General features: G+C 46.6%; 1 protein-coding gene across 1 annotated transcript in view; it reads left to right on the top strand.

The window, feature by feature from the left end:
* The window catches only part of PDLIM1 (PDZ and LIM domain 1), a 43,755-nt gene that overhangs the window by 18,314 nt on the left and 2,365 nt on the right, over positions 1–23,076 (top strand). The window contains exons 3-5 of the mRNA XM_040070993.2: positions 3,591–3,675; positions 13,614–13,804; positions 20,158–20,312. Coding sequence (XP_039926927.1) covers positions 3,591–3,675; positions 13,614–13,804; positions 20,158–20,312 — 431 coding nt within the window. The remainder of the gene's footprint in view (positions 1–3,590; positions 3,676–13,613; positions 13,805–20,157; positions 20,313–23,076) is intronic.

The raw sequence follows: 23,076 nt of genomic DNA on the forward strand, positions 1-23,076 counted from the left end.
TTAATTTGCCTGACCCTCATTCTCAGGCTTGTTTATGTCATGTTTTTGTCTCCTGCACTGTTTGAGTGTTGCTCTCTGCTAGAGTCTCATTTGAAAGAATATGCATTAGAAACCATATTATAAAATAAACATTCATCAGTTTCTCAGGAGTTTCTGAGATCTGATAAGGATGCCAAAGCTTCTGGCTTTCACCAGCCAGGGTGGGATTCCCCAGCAGGCTGTTGGACATCCAGCCCCTCCACCAGCAGACAGGCAGGTCTGGCAGCCCTGCTAGCAGGGGTACCCCTTGCTGTACCCCAAGGCAGCGGTACAGCCTTGCTGTGGGGTGCAGGGAGGTGTTTTTTTGGCTGGGGGCCTTCTCCCTCAAATTGGGGAGCAAATCCTCCAGAAAGGCATTCCAGGCAGCAGCCTGGTGTGAACTGAAGGTACTGCTACCAAGGCTGGGTTTACCTGTCTTCTCTGATGCCTGTTCCCTCCTCCATATAGCTAAGATATGAAAACATAAGGTTGAGGTACAAACATGGTGAGTCTAATCTGCCCTGCTGTCTGTGCCTGATGCCTACACTTCCAAACACTGCTCAAAGTAAGCCCTGGGCCAGTAGTGGGACATAAGGTGAACTTTTAGGTGGTATTTTTCTTCCTTCTGCCACACTTCAGTAGAATTACAGGCGTTGACGCAAGAAGCAGAGCCAGGAAACCCTTCCCAAGAGCTGAGACCATCGTGGTCCTACCCAAGACCCACAGACAGTGGTTCCACAGGTGGTGCAGTGGGGTGGGGCACATGCCCTGAAAGATCTTCTGGGTAAAGCCAGGGAGAGCAAAGCTGTCTCCTTTTTGCCATTTCACTGGGGCCATAAATGGGCTGCTGCGAGTGGCTGAGGGGCTCTTCTGCAGCTGTTGTGAAGACAAAGGGAAGCTTTCTCTTCCCTGCCTTAGAGGGACAGATGCATGGCCTATTTAACATTTCTGTTTGGATAACTTCTAGACTGGATTGAAAGGAAAGCTTGGAGTGAACTTGCTGCTTCCATTTATATCCAGTGACAGAGCAGAATGGAAGCAGTCTGGGGAACAAACTCCAGCTATTTGCCTTGATTATAAATAAAGGAGAGAAATCTGGTCAAACCCCCTGTAGGCTGCAGTAGTTGGCCGAAATTGCCTCCCCTCCTCTGGAGACCAATGTGCGCTGTCACCAGCACCTCAAACACATTGAAGGGCAGAGGGATGAAAACAAGTGCTTAGGAGGAAGTTTCTGTTCTGTACCCATACACAGACCTGCTCTAGGCTGAAACGTTGTTTCAATGTGAATAAAGCCTTCTCGTGCTTCTGAAAGCTCATAATAAACTGCTGTAAAAGAAAATGCTGCCTCAAAAGTTCTTGGATCACTGCTGCGAGAACTGGCACAGGGATGCCTCCTGCTAGAAATCAGCTGAAGTGTTTAGTGCTCTCTGAGCTGCTCTTTGATCTTCAGCCAGCGTCCCTTTACTTATAGCTTGCCCGGCTGGATGTCTCATTTCCATATATTTTGGTGTGTCCCCTGTTTTTCCAGAGGAGATGAAACCTGGTCATACATGATCTCCAAACACTTTCAAGGAATAAGGCTTTGTATTGGTCGGCAGACTGCTCCTCTATGTGCAAACAGGTGTGGAAAATATAGCCATCATGGAAATAGGTGTGACTTTGTGAGGTTTGAGAGCCATAATCTGGATGAAATTGCTGGTTCCTCAGGCACCTTAAAGCATGGAAGCAAGGAGAGAATGGCTTTGTATTCACCTGAGGCATTTTGGACATCCAGTAACAGCGGCTGTTGTGACAAGATGATGATCAGATTGGTGTGGATCTGATACCATGCAGCTGCTGCAGTCATACTTGTCTGTGTGTGCCCCAGCTTGCCAGACAGCAGCATTTGAGTGGCATGGGCTGTCAGGTATCAGCTGGGCTTGCAGGCTGCAATAACCAAGAGTCAAAGGTTTGCTGCACCTGAATATCCATAAAGGATATCGGGTGTGACTTGTGTGTTTGTACTTTTCCTGTGAAAGGAGGTACAGCACAGCAGACTTCGTTCAGGTTTCTGCTGTGTGAAGTCCACAGTGCAATAAAGGGAGTAGCAGGTCAATAAAACTCTTCCTCTTTCCTGACTGAGAATGCTGCCTCCCATCTCCTCCCACTGCCCTCTGGATGCAAATATTAAAATACTATTTAAGCAGCAAGTGCCTGGGATGTGTATGTGCATTTCAGCTAAGTTTGGACTGTTTAAAAAATATTCTGACTTTGGAGGGCTTTTGGAGGAATGGTGCACACCAGACTGAATATATTCTGGGTAGCTCTATACCCTGTTTCTCCATCTTTGTCAGTTTTAGAAGCCTTTCTTTTTCTAATCTCTTCCTCTTTCTTTAACTGGAAAATCTCTTTCCAGTTATCCAGTTCATTCTCAGTGGAAGCATTCCTGTTTTGCTAACTAAGTACTTAAATTATAGCTAGTCCTTGACCCACAAATACCTAGGAAGTACATCTATTTGCAGTTCTAGTTTCCAGAAAGGGCTCCTGTCAACAGGGCAGGACATGGTTTTCAGACCTCATCCTAAGAGTTTATCAGCCATCTGGTTGCTGCATGATGCAATGTTTAGCACTGAACAGCAGTTTTCATTCAACAATTCTGCAGTCACTCGTTCCCTACTATTAAAAAGTTTGGGAAAAGTGGCACTGTTTAATCCTTCTGAGACGCTAACTACTGTCTTTACTTCTGAGAAATGTAGGTACCATATGTTTCCCACAACATATTTCAAGCAAATCCAAGCACTCCACTTCTTCCTCACCACTTGTTTGTCATTATTTGGGCCATAGCAAAATTCCACAATGATGATGGTAAAAGCAGTTGGTTTTAGTTGTAGATCTTGACTTGTGTTTCATACTACTGTGAGTAATTGGGTCAAACCACAGAGTAGTAAAGGTTACCAGACTTTCTCTGTCACATTAGGTTGTCTCAGTTCTTAGTCCCATTGCAGGCTGGGATTTTTATTTTTTTTTCATCATTCCCAAAAGCTTCTGTTTGTTCAACATGGATACCACTATAAATAAGAAAATTCTGGAGACCCAAGTGAAAAAATATTTCTAGCTTATCTCCAAGGCAGTCCAATCTCAAGAACAAAATGTTCTCTGTATAGTCAATACAGACAAAAATCATTCCTTTTCCTGGCCACCCAGAAAAGCTGAAACACATAATAATCTGAATTATCCCACTTAATTAAGGGGTCTGCATCTATGGGATAGCTTCAGCTTCTGCTTTTGGGTAACCCCCAGCTTGACAGCCTGGGTGGGAGCCCATGCCTGGTGTGTTGCCTGTGGAGTCACAAAGGATAAGCCAGGACAGACAGTCAGCTGAGATCTTCTCTTGCTCCAAGGACATCATGTATCTAAGCCACCTATGTTGTGTATCTAAAATGAGGCTGTTTAGATTCCTCCTGATACGGATTGTGCTACCTATGAGAGGCTGCAGAAATGTTTGAGAAATTGGTGAACTTTGAGTCTTTTAATAACAATAATGGTGCTCACTGGTGAAAACAGATTAATTATTCAAAATTTGTGTGTTGCAGAACGGAGTCAAAAGTCTGGTCACCACTCGTAAGCGAGGAGGGAAAGACACATCCTTATAAGATGAATCTGGCCTCTGAGCCACAGGTAAGTCCTGGAATAATTGTCTGCTCTTGTTCCCTCTTACTCCTGTGAGAGAATTTCCAGGCCTGATCCCCCAAGAACCTGAGCACATGCCACTCTGTTAATCATGTTGGGGGTAGCATCTTACCTCATACTATCAAGGGATCATGTGGCCCTTGGAGGCCTTGAGAGACAGACTCCCTCCCTCATGGTGAGAAGCCTGCCGCTGTGGAGATGCCAAAGGTAACCTGCTTGGGTCAGAGGTGCCTCCTGCCATCTGCATGCTCACACCTACCACAGGGCACAGAAGGCATTGTAGAGGTGTGGCTCAGTAAATCATTGCTGCTGTGCTAAGCCAGTTGGTTTTCATAGACGGAAAAGACTTGAGGGGTGAGGAATATTATTCACTCAGTGGAGAAAGTGAAAGAGAAATACACCAGCATCTTACGTTTTTATCTGTGTGGCAGATCATGCAGCCTCTGTCTAGGAAGTTGGTTTTTAACCTGTTGACAGCCTTGCTTCATTCGTCTGCTGCCTCTGTCAAGTAAATATAGTAATAACAGTGATCGGTGCAGGGGCATCACCTGGGCTAGATTTAGAGAATTACACTGCAAAAGATCTGTAATAACTACACTAAAATCAGTGGCATTCCTCTGGATTTTCACTGGGGCAGTGACATGACCCCAGTGGATTCTGGCCCAAGCACATATCCCATGTGAGTCTTTCTAGCAAAATAAGCAGATTATAAAACTAGTTTGACTCTGCAATTAATTAAGCAGTAACATGGCTGTTTCAGTTGGAAAGGACCTGAGACCAAAGCAGCACATGTGCAGCAACACCCTGCCCAGACCTTGGCCTGGGATCTGTCCATGTTCTCTTTCACGTCAAGCTTCTCTGTGTTGCTTGGACCAAGAATTCAGTGCGGCATTCTCCAGGTGTTTCATGGCTCTGCCAAAGGCACAGTGGGAGACTCAGCAATCTGGACTTAGTTTGAGCTGGAGCCATGTGGTGACACCTGTCTGTGACACTGTTGAGCTGAGGTCTAGTCTGTATCTTCTGCTGCCCAGGTTTTGGAAAGGCTCTGCTTCAGCCTTGAGACTTTGGAGCTATCTCTTGGCAGAGACTGCACTGAGGCTTTGTTGCAAGGATGCAGAGATCAGTCATTTGATTCAGCAGGAGACTCAATCCTAGAGACCAATTTCCCAATGTAGCCATTAGCAAGAGTTTAGCTAAATGCCATAAAATTAAAAATACAGCACAACACATGCCCTAAGTGGGATTTTAAAGTAGCTCACTAATTTTAGTTAACTGCAGCAAGAAACCTGCTGCTGCAACCCCCCTGTCACTCACTGCCCCATCACTTTTTTCCCCCAGTCCTAGCCTGGATTGATGGTCAGGATTTAGCAGACATGCTGATGGTAGAAAACATCCCCTCCTAAATCCTAACCTCAGTCTTAGTCCTGGTCCTAGCTCTGACCACTGGATGGATATCCTGATACTGCTAGTTTGTAAGTGTAGTACAACTGGGTTTATTGGCAGCAACCTGTAACTGACTTGAGCAGGGGACTTTGATGTACAGCTGAGCATGCTGAAATTCGTGTTACAGAGCTTATCTCTGAGCAGTGACCATTGTCTTAATCTTGTACTAAGAATTAATGGTTGCCTGAAAATTTGGCTTTGACCCCTTTGATGGCTGATGCTAGAAGAGTTATTTCCTGGTGTGAAAGAAACATTTAAACTCACAGAAGTCTTGCCTTTTCTTATTCCTTTCATTTAAATTAAAGCAGATTAAATAATTTGCAGTTGTGTATGCTAGTGGGGCTTGCTGCTGTTCAGAGCACTGGGCTTAACTTTAAAAGGCTTCGCTTGCTGCATACTCAAACAGGAATTCTGCAGTGTGAGGGGAGATGCATCCTAAGCATAGCAGTGCCTGAACATCCTAATCTGTGGTGCCAAAGTGTCAGGAGTACCATCAAGTTGTAAGGTTGTGGGTTTTTTTCTGTTTGGTGGATTGTTTAGGGTTTTTTTCCCATTTCCTTTTTCAGTAGCTGACTACAGCAAGTAAGTTTTGTAGTGAGGTCTTTCTGCTCAGAGCATGAAATCAGAAGAGTGTGCTGATTTCCTGCCCCAGAGCATGTGGCAGGTCAAGTTGCTCTGGGGCTGTGTCTTTGCAGCAGCATCATCAGGGGTTTTGGCCAGGCCTGCTACAAATCAGCAGTAGCAGAGTGCAGAAAATTCTATGTGTGTGTATACCAACATGGCAAACTGCTACGAATTTTACCACAAAGATGCTGATACCATTTTTCCGGCAGGACTGGTTGAAGCTGTGAGTAGAGCTGAATCTTCGAAGGCAAAGCTGAGCTGTTCAGGTTTTTTAAACTTGCTGGCCAGTGAAAACAGTATATTTGCTTTTCTTGGCAACAGTCTAGTGCAGAACACTTACTAATTCACTTACCAAAGAAAACAGGACATGCTGAGTCTGAGTGGTTTGTTTAAGTCCTGGTCCAGGGTCCTTTGACAGTGGTTCTCATTGGCTTTGCACATAGCCCTTTGAATGCAGACATAAAATCATACATGTGAATAGACTTAGTTCAGGCTCAAAAAAGAAAGTCTTTAAAACCCTTGCTGTAGAAATTGACTTATTCATATATATTACCATCTCTCTTAGAATTAGTTTGTTAGATGTTGCCTGTCCTACCTTTGGTATCTCAGAAATCTTTCACACTTGTCCACCTTCTTTTCGTCTTCCTATTTCCTAGATGTAGCTGCTAGATCTTTGCAAAAAATCTTGCAAAATAACTTAATTTTCAGTTTTCCTCAGGAACCAGTGCTTAAGAGCTTGTCTATGACTAGCTACATATTTTAAGATCCCTGCTTATACATTTTTTATGCCATTTGAAGTGGACTGTTTGTTTACTGCTGTTATCCTTTTGCTGACATGCTGCATCATGCCTGTGGAACTGTTTTCCCTTACTTGGAGTGTACATTCAAGATATTTTTATTTGCCTTTGGAAAATAAAAAGGCATTCTACAACCTCCCATGCATTCCCTGAAGTCCTGAGTCCAAAGACTGACTTCATTGTCTAAGCTGATCTTTGCCCATGAAAGAGCTACAGTATTATTATTTCATTGCCATTATTCTTATCCTTCTAAATTAATTTAAACCGAGGCAAGAGTGATGACAAAATTGCATTTCATCAAAAGGTGCAGCAGCTTGTCGGTGTTGATGGCTCAGCAGCTGACCTAGCTTTGTTTTGGTGCCCATGGCAACATTAGAGGAAGGAAATGACAGTCTTCTTAGCATATTTACTCAGTTAGTTCACTTGCACTTCTAACCCAGCTCCTAAGGCTGATTGCTCAGTGGCATTTTCCCATCAAGATCTTTTCCTCACAACAGTGGGAAAGACTAAAATAACATATCTGCCTCTCCCTTCTGCTTAAAGTCTCTTGAGAAAAGTGGTCACAGCAAGAGAGAACAAGTTACTTAGTGACTAAAGGTAATTTTAATGCTTGTGATACTGACTGGAGACCAGCATAACTGCAAGACATTCGTGCCTTCTGGTGATCTTAGGCCACACAGTAAGATCTGTACCCAAGGGGCTGTATTGCCTCTTGTTAAAATAAACAATGAAACTCTGTATCCTCTGACTGTGCCATTTCTTGTCAGACCTGGGGTCTGTTTTGGTTTTTTGTTTGTTTGGGTGTTTTTGTTTTGTTTTGGGTTTTTTTAAAAAGACTCAGATGTCAGTGGGGTCCAGGTCTTTGTTTTTGCTGAGTGAGCTAATGTAGAGAAAGAGCTGAGAGAGTCCAGCTTCAGGGGCAGTCAATACCCAGGCTGTCTCCAAAAACTTGTCCAGCTCCCTGAAGGCTGTATATCCCCTTTGCAGTAAGGCACAAGTATTAACATCAGACTTTGAGAATGTCGGTGAAAACTCTTGGTTTGAGATGGATAGTTCAGCTCTTCTTAATCACAAAAAGTAAGGGCTTTCAAACATAAGGGGTTTTTTGTTGGTTTGTTTTGTTTTGTTTTTTTTTTTTAATAGAAATAACCTTCAGACAGAGGTTAGCAGCTGGAGGAGTTCTGAGGGTGAATCAGGGTATTTTTAGGATGAGAGAGACAGCCAATTCTGTCTTCCCAAAACTTGTTAAAAATGTCTGTCCTGTGCTCATCCTTATTCTTGCAGAGTGATGTCATTGTTTCCATTTTGTGTATTTTATTTCCTTGGATACGAAGCAGGCGGGGGCTATAGAAACTGGGTGTGCGGCTGGCTTGGCCTTTGATAAGGCTGTGCATGTGTGGGCAGTGCATGAAGCAATAGGTATATAATAAAGTAACAACACTGGGACTGGGAACTGTGCTGGCATATCGCGACCTGCTGGTTTTGGTTAAAAGGCGTTACTGCATGGGTGTGGAATGTGTCAGGGACGTGGAGGGAGAGGATGTGGGAAGCTAGTCCTGTTGTTTTACCCCCCTACGATAACAAACCCCCAAACCCTTCCTAATTTTTAATCAGATTTCAAAGCATTGCAAAAGATCTTTCCATAGCTGAAAAACCCCTAACAATAACAGAGGGAGAGGTGAAAGTAAAGGCATTTCTTTAATACTTGCGATCGCAGCTGATGAAACACAGCATGGGGTGGAGTTTGCCATGAAGATGTCCTCTCCTGCGCTGTTGCTGCGTGTTTGGCACAAGCAGCCTCCCCCCAGACACCCCAGCTGGTCACGAGTACACCTTTGCTCCCTGGGTGGCTTTGCAAGGGCAGGGATGGAGCTGGGGGGTTTGCCTGGTGGTCTCTGCTCGCCTTCACTGTCCGCAGGACTAGAGTGCTCTCGCTCTCTGAGGTTTGGTCAGCGGCCCGTTTTCTTAGAGCTGAGTAAACATTTGTACTGAGAAATGTTTCATCTTGTTTCCTTTTGGCGTGGCTCTCGAGGTGTGCAATCCAGCATCGCCTGCCTGAGCTTCTGGGCTCTGATTTGGGATGCAAAAACATCCCACATTTCTGAGGCCCTGTGAGGCAGCAAGTTTTGCTGGCTCACTTGGCTGCTCCAGGTGCCCGTGCAGGCTTTTGCTTTTCCCTGCAGTGTCTGTGTGCTGATTTTTTTTTTTTTTTTTTTAAATTTTTTTTTAAATTTTTTTTTTTAGTTTGTGACAAGAGGTCAGAGCGAATCAATCCCCTGACTCCAAAAGCTGGCCAGTCTGTCAATCACTACCACACCCCTGGAACTAGTTTTTTGCTTCAGGCAGCCTCTTGCTCCATGTTTGACCTCTGTTTCCTCCAGAGATGCAGTGGTAGCCTGGGTAGGGGCAGGCAATGGAATGAGGGTGCTGTAGGTGTGGCATCAGGGTGTTAGGCAGCACCTATGAGGGCCTAACCCACCTGAATTCCTTCAGGCCATGCTGTGAGGAGAGGAAAACCCCACTTAACGGGAGAGTCTGTTTGACCCCTCACATCTTGGTTTAGTTTATTTAGCAGGTACAAAAAGCCTCCAGATTTTTCCTGTTTCTGGTGGTGGTGAGGTCAGTAGAGGCCTTGCACAGGATGGCCTTGGCCGCGTCACTGCAGGGTGGAAGGGACCCAAGAGCCCACCCTCACCCCAATCTGCTCCCAGCCTACTCGAGGGCACGAGGCCATGGAGGTGTCCAGATGGCTTTATGCCATGGTGCGTAGGATGAGTCCCAGCTCAGCTGATAGAGGTGGCTCATCCTGGGCCGGCTGGCTGTCTGTCTGTCTGCTTCACCCACAGCTGGGAACTTCCCTGGAATCGCATGCCCCCATTCCCAGCGGTGGAAATGGGTCCAGTGGTGGAAATGTTGGTGAGGAGGAAGCAGATGCCCATGCCACAAGCCACGGGCTGGCCGCAGGCACAGAGGTGACGGCTGATGTAGCTGTGGGGATCTCACAGCCTGGACGTCAGCGTCGCTGAGGATGGCCTCATACGAGAGGGAGGAAGGGGCCATTGTTTTCCCTGATAGTTCCCCATGACGCAGCCTGCAGCTGGTGCAGTAGGAAATGCTGATCTGCTTCCTGCCCTGGCACAGGGATGTTTTGCTGGCAGCTCTGTGCTGGGTGGGCTGCAGTGGTGGCGGTGGGACCCCCTTAGCACCCAGCTAGAATGGTTGTGTTGCAGTGGCTGCTGCACACGGCTGTGTCCCATCTGCCCCTGGAGACGGCTACTGCCACTAACAGCCAGCACCCAGAAAACTCATCTGGCCGAAGATGTGCATGCCTGACCTGAAGCTAGGGTCCTACAAACGTTGTTTGTCCTTGGGATTGAAAAACGGGTTTTTTTCTGTGAGATGGGGACATCTGCAGTGGGAGGATGTGGGGTTGTGCTCCAGAGCCACTAGAAGCTTGCTCTTACAGAATGGATAGTTTCAGATAGAGAGGGGGCTGTTGAAGGAATCATTTCAATTTCAAAGTGAAGTGAGAGTTCAGAAGCAGCTACCAGAGAAGTCTGTGCAGTTGCTAATTTAATTTAGCTTGGTGTAGTCACTCTGCTGGGCCCTCTGGAAGCATAACCTCTGCAAAGGAGGGAGGGGGGTGAGGCTGATGTCTGTGCAGACAAAGCAATTTAACTATCATGGTGTCAGTTTATAGTGGTAAAATAATGCTCTTGAATATCCTACCTGGTCACTTGGGAGCTTCCATACCCCAGCTTCAGACCAAAATAACCACTGCTGGTATTCCTGCTCGCTGTGACAGGGCTGGTGTAAGGGGACCAGGGCAGTGACACAACTTGCAGGGAGAGTGAGGGAAGTGCTTCCAGTTCTGCCTGCAGGTGCCAACAGAAGGTGTCTCTGATGAGATCTAACATGAATCACACTCCTCTGTGCTACTCTCAAAGACAGAGCAGGTCATGTCCTGACTGGATAAGATCACATCCTTTTAGCTGACTGCCAGTTCTTCCTCTGCAAACAGGCCATTGCTCACTGCTCTTGCAGTGTGTGCTCCAGCCAGGGATGCTGTCTAATGCTACTTGTCCCTTTTCCTTGTGTTGGGACTGGGATTGCCACAGCCTTAGAGATGCTGCACACCCTAGGCATCTCAAATGCATAAACTAGGTGCTGTCCCTACACATATGCACAGTGTAGCTGGGTTTTTGCACTAACATTTTCGACTTGGTGGACAGGTTTTTGGAAGTGTCGCTTATCTGATTTTTTTCCCAGTATTAAGTGACTGTCACATTAACATGATTCCAAAAGCTGGAGCTTTAACAAAACTGCAAAGCACAGGTCCTAGGTTGGCAGTTCTGGAAAATCCCTAGATAAATACATTAGACAGCGAGAACACATTATCTTTTGATCTTGGGTTCATGAAGGCACTTGCTTTCTGCGAATTCCTTCCACAGCTCGAGCAGAAAGAACAGCAGGAAGCGCTGGAGAATTTGGATTATCCAAATGCCCTTTATAATGCTACTGCTCTTGTAATTCTTGTCTGTAGACTCTTGGGTTATTCACCTTCTGTGCTCTTCTCCAGATGGGATTTTTCTAATCTTCAGACACCAGCTTCTGCACAATTTTCTCTATTTAACTGTTATAAACTCCCTTGTAGTCAGTGACCTCTATACACCTGAGAGCTCCTGGAGATCCCCAACACTTTTGAAAGCTTGACTTACGGTCTTGGTGTTACTACACAGCAGAAAACCTACCTGATGGTCAAAAGTAGGACAAAAGCTCCTATGTGGATTCTGTGCTGGAGTGTGTGTTGCAGTTCTTGGAGTCAGGGCACTAATGTGATGTCCGTCTCTCTTCTCCTTGTGGCTGCCCTGTTTTCTCAACACTTGCAGGAAGATAAGGCTCCTTGAGGCCTCCATCACTGTCAGACTGAATTTGGCTTGGCTGACGCATTCAGAGATTCAGCATGCCCTTGTGCATGCTGGGTATGTAATTGAGACACCTTACTTAGGAAATCAGACTAAAAAAAACCCAACCAAACTGTAAATTACTTCCCTTTCTTTGATTCTTATTAATGCTTTAAATGTTTTCTCAACGCGTGTTGTGACGTGATTTCAACTTGGAACCTATTTGACCTAAGAATATAACCTCCTTAGCCTAAACATTTTGCCTCAGTCTTTCCTGAAACCAGCTATTTATGTGCACATCTGTAACGCTCTCCCACTCATGGCCTCTGGATGGTGGGCTAGCATGTGTATTTAGTGCTGATGTAACTGTTCCCCATGGTTTGATATACAGGCTAAAGTCTTTTTTTTTTTTGCTAAAATCCACATTTTTGCCATGGGAAAGACTATTTTCACAAGTCCTGTTATGTGGTTTGAATAAGATTGCAACAAAGGGAGATTAGCTAATTACTCCAGGGTCATTTTTCCTTTGGTGTGTGGGAAAGCCTCATGGCTGACGTCCATACATATTGGCCGGAAAGCTGTGGGAGAGCAGCCTCATCACTTCACACCTGAACATCCTGAGCTACCCCACTGATTTCAAATGACTTGTAACTCATGAGGGCGTTTGGATCCACGCCGCTCCTCTCGGAGTGATCTGTGCTCCTCTTGGTGCCATAAATAGCATTCGAATACCATGAAGTGAGATGACTCCCATCTGTCAGTCTGGGAAGGCTAGCCAGCTGCCTAAGGAAGTCTGGAGACAAAAAAGTGATTTAAAGAAAAATCTGTAGGGGGATTTAAGTCATACTTTTTTCTAATGAGTGTTTATCTTGTAACTATATCTCTATCAAACAAATGCTGTGAGATGTTTGTAGGGCAGTAAAAGCTCACGTCATTGCTGTAGAAGTCAGTGCCTGTTTGGAGTGGGAGTGGGAACTAGTTGTGTTAACTAGAGCTGGGACCCATGGGCCCAGCATGCTGAGAAGTGCCCCCTTTCATCCTGTGCCATTGGCTGATAGCCCTGAATTGAAGCCATGCCCAACCTCTGTGGCTGGCTGAAACATTCCAAAAATCGTGGTTTGGTGCTCTCTTAGCCCTTGATATCTTAGCCACCTCTGTGGCTGTTAGTCCTTTCTTATGCCTGCTCTAGTGAGGCTCCATAATACTTTCTCTTTGCTTTGGACAAGCATCTTCTCTGGGGAGAAATAAGCCCTGGATGTTATCTCTGCCACAAGGCTGCTAATTCCCATTCTGCTGAACAGGTGATGGGGCTTAGAAATGTCCTCAGTTTTGTTAGCACTGCCTGTGATTAAGAAGAGTCTTAGCTCAAGTCTTACTTAACTTGGATTTTCCCCTTTTTTATTAGATTGTAGCCTGTGTTTCTAAGTATACACTACTGCTAGAAGCCTCCAGTTCACAGCAAACCCAGAACATCTAGGTGATATTTTATATTCCAACACTGAAGAAGTTGCTGAAAGTTACCTGCCACTGCCTGTGAACAATCTTTTGATCTTTTGTATTAACAATGGTCATCTTCACACCTTGTTGTCCAGAAATTCCAAAGCTGTTCATCAAAGACAGCTGTGAACCCTAGTCTTAGTGAAGGAGCAGAGATGCTCCAGAGCACTTGAAGTAATGATGAAGCCCTTCTTTTTGGATTGTCTTAACTAAAGGAAGCCAAACTTTCAGGTATCATTGAGAAGTGCTCCTCTTTCTGCCCCTCATCTTCATTTTTCCACAGAAATCAACCATGCTCTCAGGAATTGCAGGGAATGCTTAGAATCTGTAGTCCTGCATGAGAAAGTTGGTCCCATAGCTTACCGTAGGCTTGCAGGAGGTGGCACCCAGGTGTGTGGCACCTTGAGCTACTAGCTGTTTCTGAGCTCTTTTGTTCCCAGTATGTCAACTCTGAAATGTCCTGGAGGTCATCCTGAAGCTATCCAGGATGGGCCCTCATGCCGCGTGGAGGGTGCTCACTTGCTTTGGTGGTTGTGGTCACCTGCTCCTCAACCGAGACCACACGTGAAGGCCACCACTGCAGCGGCTGTGGGGCTGCCCTGTCACATCCACCTGCATGCCTGAGCACCTCTGATTGTTGCCTCTGCTCCTTTGCATGCAGGAAATAAGGCACATAGGAAGTGCGCACAATCGGAGTGCAGTGCCCTTCACTGCTGCCACAGCTTCTGCCCCCAGGGTGATCACTGCTCAGTACAACAGCCCGGCAGGCCTCTACTCCTCAGAGAACATCCAGACCTTCAACAGCACGGTGGAGACAAAAACATCACCGGGGGCCCTGGAGCCTAGCAAGCCGTAAGTACCTTCCTCACCTCATCCCCCTCCCTCCCTGCGCCTCCAGGGGAAGGCTTCAGGAGACACGAGTTCACTGCGAAGGGACCGCTTCGTTGAACCAAGAAAAGCTCTCTTTCAGGACAGTGGAAGTAGAAGAGGCACAAGCGTGGATGTTGTTCCCAGGGACAGGGCTCGGAGGAGTGGGGAACGTTCCGTGAGGTGCAGACGTGAAATTAATGCTGTTGTGTTTCTTTGTTTAGCAGAGACCGACGCAGTTTCCGCGTGCGTTCAGCAGGACGTACCAGCCCGCTGGTCTGAACAGGTGCCTGCTAGCTTGTTACAAGCACTTCCGAAAGTTAGTGTTTTCTGCCGGCTTCCCTGCAATGCTGGGCAGGAACGGCACCAGCTAGTGCAGGAAGCACACCCATCCCTGTTCCCAGCCGGCCTGGGATCCATAGACAGGCTCTGCCTCAGCTTGGATATTTCTGTTTTTCATTATCAAACTTCGCTTTTCACAGGAGTTTTAAAAAGTAGCCAAAATAGTCATTCCTGTGTGAGGGGTTTTATGTCTGAGATTGGAAAGGGTCCCAGCCTTAAAAGGGCCTGTTCATTTTTGTGTTTGCAACTGAGTCTCACCAAAGACATTGTTTTATCCTAGATTTTCAAAGTTCCTCTTTTTTTCGTTGGAGATAATAAACCAGGAGCTATCTGAAAATTTTCTGGCTGTGACAGTCAGGTTGCTTAACTGCTTTAAGTCTCTGCATAGCAATACCAAACTGCCTAGAAGGCTTTGGTTATTTTATAATTAAAAGCTGGAAGACCAGTACTTTTGGTAATACTTGATTAAATTTCTGACATTTCTGAGAATGGGGAGGCAAAAGTAACTTCAGCCTCTGCTGTGGCAGGGTACAAAGACCTGATTGTAGTTTAACACAAGCCTGACAACTTGCCTGTGAATAAAACCAGCTCCTTGCATTGGCAGCCCAGTCTGCAGCATGGCCTTCTAGGCAGTTACAGTGCTGCAGCTGGCACACGAGCTGGTACATTGTTCTTCATTTGCTTCTGCCAGACTCGGCAGCCTCATTCAGGGCTGGGCAAAAGCAGAGCAAGGACAAGGAAAATCTGACTTTGCATTAACTTGATGGGACCATCTGGCAGTGAGAGACCATCTCTGGTCTAGTCTGGCATCCCCTCCATGTGAGAGTGCCCCCTGGCAGCCAGGTAGATTTGGCTGGAAAATTGTAGCTGATCCCTTTCTCTTGCAGGGATCAGCAAGGAGGTGGGTTCCTTCTAGGGCTGTGGTTCACTCTGCTCCTCCTAGCAGGAACATCCATTGCCTGCTCCATCTTGGATGCGTGGCATCTCTTTCATCTTTTCCTTGCTGAAACACAGCGAGTTGCAAAGGAATGCTGGGAAAGCTGTGGATGAGGCTTTGATGCCAATATGCTTTGGTTTACATAGTCATCAAAAGCAAATGAATTACTGCTGTTTTCCAGTGAGAGCTAGGGACCTCAGCCTGCCGTTAAAAACCCACTGTAGTCTCCCCAGTGCACAAGCACAGGATGTCTAAGTTCTCCCTTCACACACCCCTAGCTGCCTTTAAATTCCTGCCCATCTGTTTTGCTGAGTTATTTGGTACATGCCTGACCTTGCTCTGGGTTTACCTGGCATTTATCTGCATCCCCATCCTGCACCCTGCAGGTACACAGCCTGTCTGAACCCAGCCACTGATCCTGCCACTGCACATGGTGATGTGACTGGAGATGTAGTCCATGCCTCATCCTTAGAGGGTGTGTGGTATAAATGCAGGGCCACAGTGCGTATAGAAATAAAAGGAAGTATCTCCACTGGATTTGATGTCACAAAGCAGGTGGGGACGGAGAAACCCCACTGCTGAGCACATAAGGTTTGGGATGGGAGGTGAGATTACTCCCCAGTAGGATGCCAAGGCTAGCTTTGAGAAGAGCAGCAGTGAAGGTGGCATTCCCTGTCTGGACAGTGGGACCACAAGTGTGTGCACAGGGAGTTAGTGTATAATGAAACACCTGCTGCCACTTCTTCTTTGCTTTTACAACCCATGCGTTTGCTTATCAGTGGGGTGCTTGCTTTTTAATTTTTGTGTGGACACACCTGGAGTGTGAGAGCAGAGGCACAGCATTAGCCAGAAGCCTGTAAAGTTGTGTATTCAGCGATGTGTCCTTCAGACAGTATTCGGCAACTGCTTGATGTCTTGAAGTATTTGGCTTTGTCCTTCATTAATTTCTTTCTTCTTTCCTTTCTTCCTCCTCTGCATTTCCCCTTCAATCTGGCAATGTAAACCCCAAACAAACCTTAAACAAGCCCACCTCCCGCTGCCCGTGTGGACGTGCGGGCCTGCAGCCGCCTGTCGCCGGTGGGCGCAATGCAGGCTCCCATCGCCTCCGTGTATGACCCTCTGCAGAGCTCCGAGCTGCGGCGCAGGCACAGCACCTCCTCCAGCCCCAGCCAAGTCCGAGTGGGGCCTGAGCAGCTGAAGCACGTGGCCCAGGTCTGCCCCAACAGCCCTGTGGAAGTGGAGGTGCCGGGACTCAAAGTGCTGCACGTGCAGTTCAATTCTCCCCTGCAGCTCTATTCACAGAGCAACATCATGGACACGCTGCAGGGGCAGATCTGTTCTGTTAGCCCTGATTTCCCCAGGTAACCTGCCCACGGCCTCTGCAGCCAGCTCAGCACATATGCTCGTCTGCATTTTGGTGTCCACGAGTCCCTCGTCCCCGTCTGTGGCTCATGGCATTGTCCGGTCACAAGAAAACAGCATTTACATTTCACCCTTCCAATGTTAGTGCATGACTCTTCACAGGAGCTTTCTCTGCCTTGTGTCTGTGCACAACACCATGGGAAACACCAAAACATGTTTCTAGCGTGTCAGCATGTCCATTGCCCCCTGCACACCCACCACAGCGGGACCTGCCAGCAGCCGGCGGCTTTTCTGGAGGAGCCACCTGCAGTGGATGGGTGTGCTGAGGGTAGGAGAGTGCTTTATCCTGGAAGCTGGTATTTTTCCTGCACTCGAAATTACTTTTGTTTTTTGTGACTGACAGGTGCTGCCAGTCTTTGTTCTTCTGTTTCGTTGGCTGTGGGTGTGTGCTGAGCGTGTTATTTCAGGCTGAAGCAGGTAGCCGTGCTCTCCATCTTTGCCTGGCAACACCCCTGTGTTTGGAGCAGCCTGGCAGGCACCAGGCCATGGAGGACAGGCTGTGTTCCCACCCCTGCCCGCTTCTCTGCAGAGCTTGCTGCAGCACAGATTACCTCTGCCCAAAGGAGTGGAGGATGCTCAGCATGCTCTGAGCTCTGCAGGACCTGTGGTGAGCGTCAGCATCACAAGGCCTGGGTGCTGTTTGATGTCTTCTTTGTGGTACTTGGGAACCCCCCGGTCTGTGCCTCTAAGTGACAGCCTCTGGGTTTTTCAGGGAGGACTTCAGTGTCAGGACAGGTGAAACAGAAAGCACATTTGTCTGTTTCACAGGAGTCCAGTCAAGGATGAATTGTGAACCTTCTGCTATGTGACCAAGCAGCTTGCAGCTGTGTGACATGTGGCCCAGGACAGTGGTCAGTCCCAGGGCTTCCATCGGGCAGGAAAGGACACAGCCAGATCTCCTGGCTCCTGGACTGCTCACAGTTCCCTTCTGGGAGCCATGTACTTCAAAGCAGAAGGGCTGGTGTCCTCACCCCTGGAGCCACACAGCCAAGCTTTGCCATGTGCCAGGAGCCAAGAGGGAGTGAGATTTACTCCTGCCTTGTTACTCAGTGCAGTTACTTGCTGTAAGTCAGTGCTCTGGCTTGTAGTCAGTACCATGCACACCAGAAGTGGTCACACTGCCAGCTCTCTGTGCTAGCCTAGAGAGCTGACACTGCTCACCAAGGAGCCTCAGACATCAGCAATTGTTTAATGGCAAAAGGGAGTGCTCCAAGCACTGGAACTCGCTGTAGCCTTGACACCCTTGTAAGCTTTGCCAAATAGGCTGGCATAAAATAGTAAAATATCATTAGTAAAAAATAGACTGTGCTTTTTGAAGATTCTGTACAAGGCTGTGTCTTTATAGTTTTTATTGCTATCTTCTTTGCCAATATTTAAGGCTTAGTGATGTAGTATTAGTCAGTCAGCGTTGCAAGTTGCCCATGGTAGCAGCAATGAGATCCAGTAATGGTTGTGTAAGTCTAAGACCCGATAAATGTTCTTGGTCTTGTTCCCTACAAAGTTTCTGCATGAGGAAACTCGTGTCCATGGAGAAGGACACTGGTTGCTGGTGATTGCTGCCGATAAAGTACCTGTGTAACAGGAGGTATCAAAAATCAGCTGGCATACAGAGACTCACGTGTCTTGCAGGTACAATTTCTATGCCTGTCCCCTTGTCCTTTCAAAAGACACGTGGGTTTTGGAGTTTTTTTTTAATTTAAGCATCATAGCCTTCTGCCCTGACAGTTTGAGGTGTTTTACTCTGCTGGTACAAATCTGGGTTTGATGGTTTTTAGAGCCTTTTGGGCATCTCGTGTATGCAAGTGGACGTATAGGGTGCATACCTGGGAGAGCTGATCGCTGTGTTTCTCAGTGCCACAATGCATGGTTGAAATGTGATGGCTTTGTTTGACTCTAATGCTTTTTAAGATGATTTAGCCTCTGCTTTTTGGATGCACGTTATTGAAACATTCTTAGTATGCAAACTGCAAGAAAGGCTTCTTGCATCATGTTTTTATGGGTGGGTAGAGCAGTATATGAGGTTACATGAGATGAATGTAATGTGGAGCATGGGACATCTTCTGTCTAATAGAAGGGAGATAATTATTTTATTTTGGGTAAGAGGCTTCAGGAACAGATTCAGGCTTCAAAGGTTCAACTGTTTGCATGTCTAATGTGCTTCCTGCTCCACTGAAGATTGCTAAAGATGGAAACATTTTATGAAATCTTTTTATGGAAATAGCATTTTATAACTCATGTGATGATTTTACTTCTGATGCTTGAAAGTTTATTATGTAGAGTAACTCCCAGATGACTCAATCAGTCATTGGCATGGAAAGTATGCAGTTGCCTCCTCAAGAAAAAGATTTCCCTTTGCAATTTGGTCTGAACCTCAGGATGTTTATGTACTTTTCATGCAATCACAGAGTGCAAGAATGGCGAAACTGAGTGGACCATTTACATTTATAAGACTACATTCTAGAATTGAGCTATCAGAGGAGATTTATCAGCTATTTCATTTTATCATATATGTTTTCCTGCAGCTACAGAAAACACAGCAGGCAGGAAATTCCTGTGTCCTTTAGTCCACCCCTTAGTCCAGCATTTGGCAATTTAAACCCCTGATTTAAATAATTCCAACTGTTTATTTGTCCAGACTATTTTCAAATCCTTTAGTTTGGAGGTTACCCACCTGTCCACAACTATCTCCTCTGGTATTTCAGTGTCAATTCCACATACTGGAATTGGAAAGGGATATTCTAAATGTCCTCCTGCATTTTAAGCCTATCATCTACCCACTGCATGTGGAGAATATCCTAAGTACTGCCTCCAAACTCTTTTTTTACCCCAAAGATCCTTTGAGTTGCACCTTTTCCGTGACCCTGAGCTGTGAAAAGCTCCCCTGAAGCACCTTGGGCTCTGAGTGGAAGGATGCAAGTCCCTCATGGCAGGAGGGGTAGCAGCAGCACCTCAGGGCAGCTGCACTGAGGGCTTAGCCAGCAGAAATCTCTGCCCTCAGCACGCTCATTAGCCTTAGTAAAATACTGTAAATTGGCTGTAGCTCAGAGCCTCCACCTAGCAAATGGAAATAGTATCACACTGGAAAAGCAGACTAAATTACTGCCCTTCAGAGAATCTTCTAGTTAGATCCTACAGCTGTTACTTTGTGAAGGTGACATTTACCAGCAATTCTTAGAGTACTTGGACAGATGTCTTTTTAATGGAATAAACTTTACTTCGTTTGAGATTCACAGTGGTGTAAGGTAGCAGTGTAAGGTAGTTTATGCATGCAAGGAACATGCGTGGATGGCACAGCTACCATGTGGGATTCCCATCCCAGCACGTGAATTCTTTTTTTTCCTGTTAACAGAGCTGTGATTTCCTGGGCAGAAAGTCTGAGTTGCTGGAGTGTATGGTAATTGTGAAGCAGGGAGAGCCCTGGCCGGGGGCAATCGGTGAGCAGCTGCTGACAGCAGGACAGCCCAGAGTGCCAGTCCCACCCAGAGCACATCCAGCACCCCCGTGTCCGTGGCCTCCTGTCGTGCCTGTGCTTTGCACGTTCATTCTTCAGTCATACGATGCATCGTGAAAGTTTTGCTAGAAGGTTTGGCTTTAGTTTTCATCTGTTTAACAAGAGGATTCTCTGTTCCTTCCTCAGTTTAGATCAGCATAACCAGACCCCAGGCAACATTGCCATAGACAAACAATCTGAGGTTTACAAGATGCTGCAGGAGAATCAAGAGTCAAATGAGCCACCCAGACAGTCTGCTTCATTTCTTGTGTTGCAAGAGATCTTGGAGTCAGAGGAGAAAGGTGGGTACTCAGGCTCTTCCCCTCTGCTGTTCTTTGGACTGAGTAACATTTAAAACTTTATTTTCCATTTAGCTGTTGATTCAAGGTAGCATGTGTGGGTGTCTTCTGCCTACAGAAACCTACAGACCCTGTCACTAATTTGATTCCTTCATATTCTCTCATTGATTAGTTTCAATATCTATGGGCCCACATCACTGCTTGATCCTTGAGTGAGCGCCAGAAATCAACCCTTGCAACATTTAGTTATCAAGAAGGAATTTTTAAAGTTGCAAAACCTCCTATAGTTTTTAAAGTTTTGCCCTCTGATTAAAGACCAAGACTTTGGATGGTATCACAAGATTAGTGCTCTTCAGTCAGTCCTAGTGCTTCTGAACTCCATGCTCCTACACAAGAAAAAGAATCCCCTTCTGCAGCTGAATGTAAAAATATAGAAGCTGGGTTTCAGTGAGCAGTTCATAGATTATAACCTCTGAAAATTTGCTCTTCTTGACATTCTTGATCTGACATCTGGACTTGTACAATTCAGAGCTATAGAGTTTAAGATAAAATGCCAATTAACTTATTTGGGGGCTAAATTGTGCTCTCTTCCCCCCTTAAATGAAATAAAATAAACAAATGAATGGGAAAAGAATTCCAAGAATGACTTTTTTTTTTTTTTTTTTTGTCCTTAGCCAGTCTTTTGTGTTATTAGCTTGGCAGTGTTACGTTCAGTTTAATCCAAAAAAAGCCTGGTGCTGAGATACTTGCCACAAAGAGAAACAGATCAGCCAAGTGCTGGTAGGTCTGAGGGATCTGTAGGGAAACAGTAAAATGAAGGAAATAGGGAAACAATAGGAAGAAAGAAACCAGGAACATGGAGTCTTTAATATGCTGATAAAATACCTACCTGAAAGAATCTTTTAAATATTGAGTGATTGCAGCTTGCCCTCAGGGTTCAGCTCCTGCATGGAAGGAGTAGCTCCGACTTCTCCCGAAGCCAAGATCCTCCCCTGTGTTTAGTAGAGGTGAAGAAGATAAGAAGAAAAAGCCTCTCTGTTTTATCTTTCTTTGAAGATTTGCGGCATTATTGGGATTCTCTGGCACAAGGTTTGCCTGCCCGATCAGGGGCTGGGAGAGGCTCTGGCATTGTTCCACAGTGAGCTGATGATGCCCCATGGCTGGGCCGGCATCACACACACACTGCTGCGGTCAGATCCTCCCGTGTGACAAATGGCACATTGGATGGGCCTTCCCCCAGCCTGGGCCCAGGCAATGGCTCCTGAACGGGGCTTGAGCCATTGAGCCATCCCCCAGCTGGGGCAAGGCCCTTGGGGCATCGCTGGCTGTGTGGGCTTTGCTGACTTACACCAGCTGGGAGCCTGCGCCAGGCACAGCTGGGTGTTTGGAAGCACCATGGCCGCTCTTTTAAGACCTGACTCTGTACACAAAAGTGGAGAGTGTTCCACTGGGTGGAACATGCCACATCTCCTGTGGTTGTTGCATTAGGAGAGATTTAAAAACGTGTTGTCAATAATGCTGATAAGAGCGAAGTGCTGGTTGAGGCAAAGGGAGTGAACAGAAGTGATAGGGAAGAGTCTGAAAATGTGATTGCTGCTGCTGGCTTCCCAGTGAGGGTCACTTGCAGCAGCTCTTGGAGGGCAGGTGGCTCTTGCTATGTTTGGAGGGTTAGGGAACTTGCACCTCTGGACCAGCATCTGCACAGAGCTGGGTGCAAACCTCTGAACTGAAGGCTGCCCTAAAGGCAAACCAGCGCAGCATCTCATGCCCCAGAGCTGAGGTGGGCCATTTCCCCCTTTTTCCTTCAGCTCTGCTACCACTGATGCTGCCCTAGGCTGTGGTGAGCCCCTGACATTGCTGGTCACCAGGGGGTGTCTTTGGAGGGTTTTTCCAACCCCTTGCACTGGGAATGCCCATTTTAAGTGTGCTCTTGGTTTGACACTGGCCAGAAGGGTTTCATCAGTGTCCCTCACAGTCCAAGGTGTTTCTGGGGAAGTATCATGGGAGTCTCACCAGCCTCCTTCCCTTGTGAACTGGTGTAGAACCCCTTGGGAAAGTCATATAGGTAAGATTAGTCCCATCATTGGTGTCATTTTATAAAAGGCTCCTTTTTCCCTGCAGATATTTAAAGGCTTGCCTCGTATCCCGCATCTAGGATCCACTGCTGATTTAGGCATCCAGGTCAGCACAATGTCTCCTGCAAAGGCCCTGCAGGAATTCTCTGCCCCAGAGTAGTTGCAATAGGGAGATACCTGGAGCATGCTATGCAACAGCAGGGGAGTGCAAGGTTATCCCCAGTGTCCCAGGGCTCTGCAAGAAGGAGTTTGTTAACCAGATCTTCCAGGAGTCTTCGGGGAAGCAGCTCCACTGTAAAACAGACAGCAGACTGGAAAAGGGCTTTGACAAGCCAAGCCTGCCAGTACATCCACCTCTTTCTGAACTCAAATCTGGGAATCAGCTTGACCCTGTGCGTGATCAGGACACATCAGGCAGACTCCCGTGCTGCCAAGGCTGGAGCTTTGCTTTGCTTTGTGCATCTGTGCATGTGAGACACAACAGCTGAAGTCTGATGGGCTTTTAAGACGAGAAAATACTCTCATCTGCCCACCATCTCAAGCCCTCACATTTCCAGGGCGAGGTTCAGCTGTGTCCCTCCTCTCCTTCCTCCCCACACATCCCTGAATCCCTGCCCACTTTCCATGCATGAATCCCTGCCTCAGAGCTGGGGTTAAAGAAAATCGTGCCCCCAGCAGAGCTCTGCTTGGGA

The sequence above is a fragment of the Hirundo rustica genome, chromosome 8, assembly GCF_015227805.2.
Source record: "Hirundo rustica isolate bHirRus1 chromosome 8, bHirRus1.pri.v3, whole genome shotgun sequence".
In the NCBI taxonomy this organism is placed as follows: Eukaryota; Metazoa; Chordata; class Aves; order Passeriformes; family Hirundinidae; genus Hirundo; species Hirundo rustica.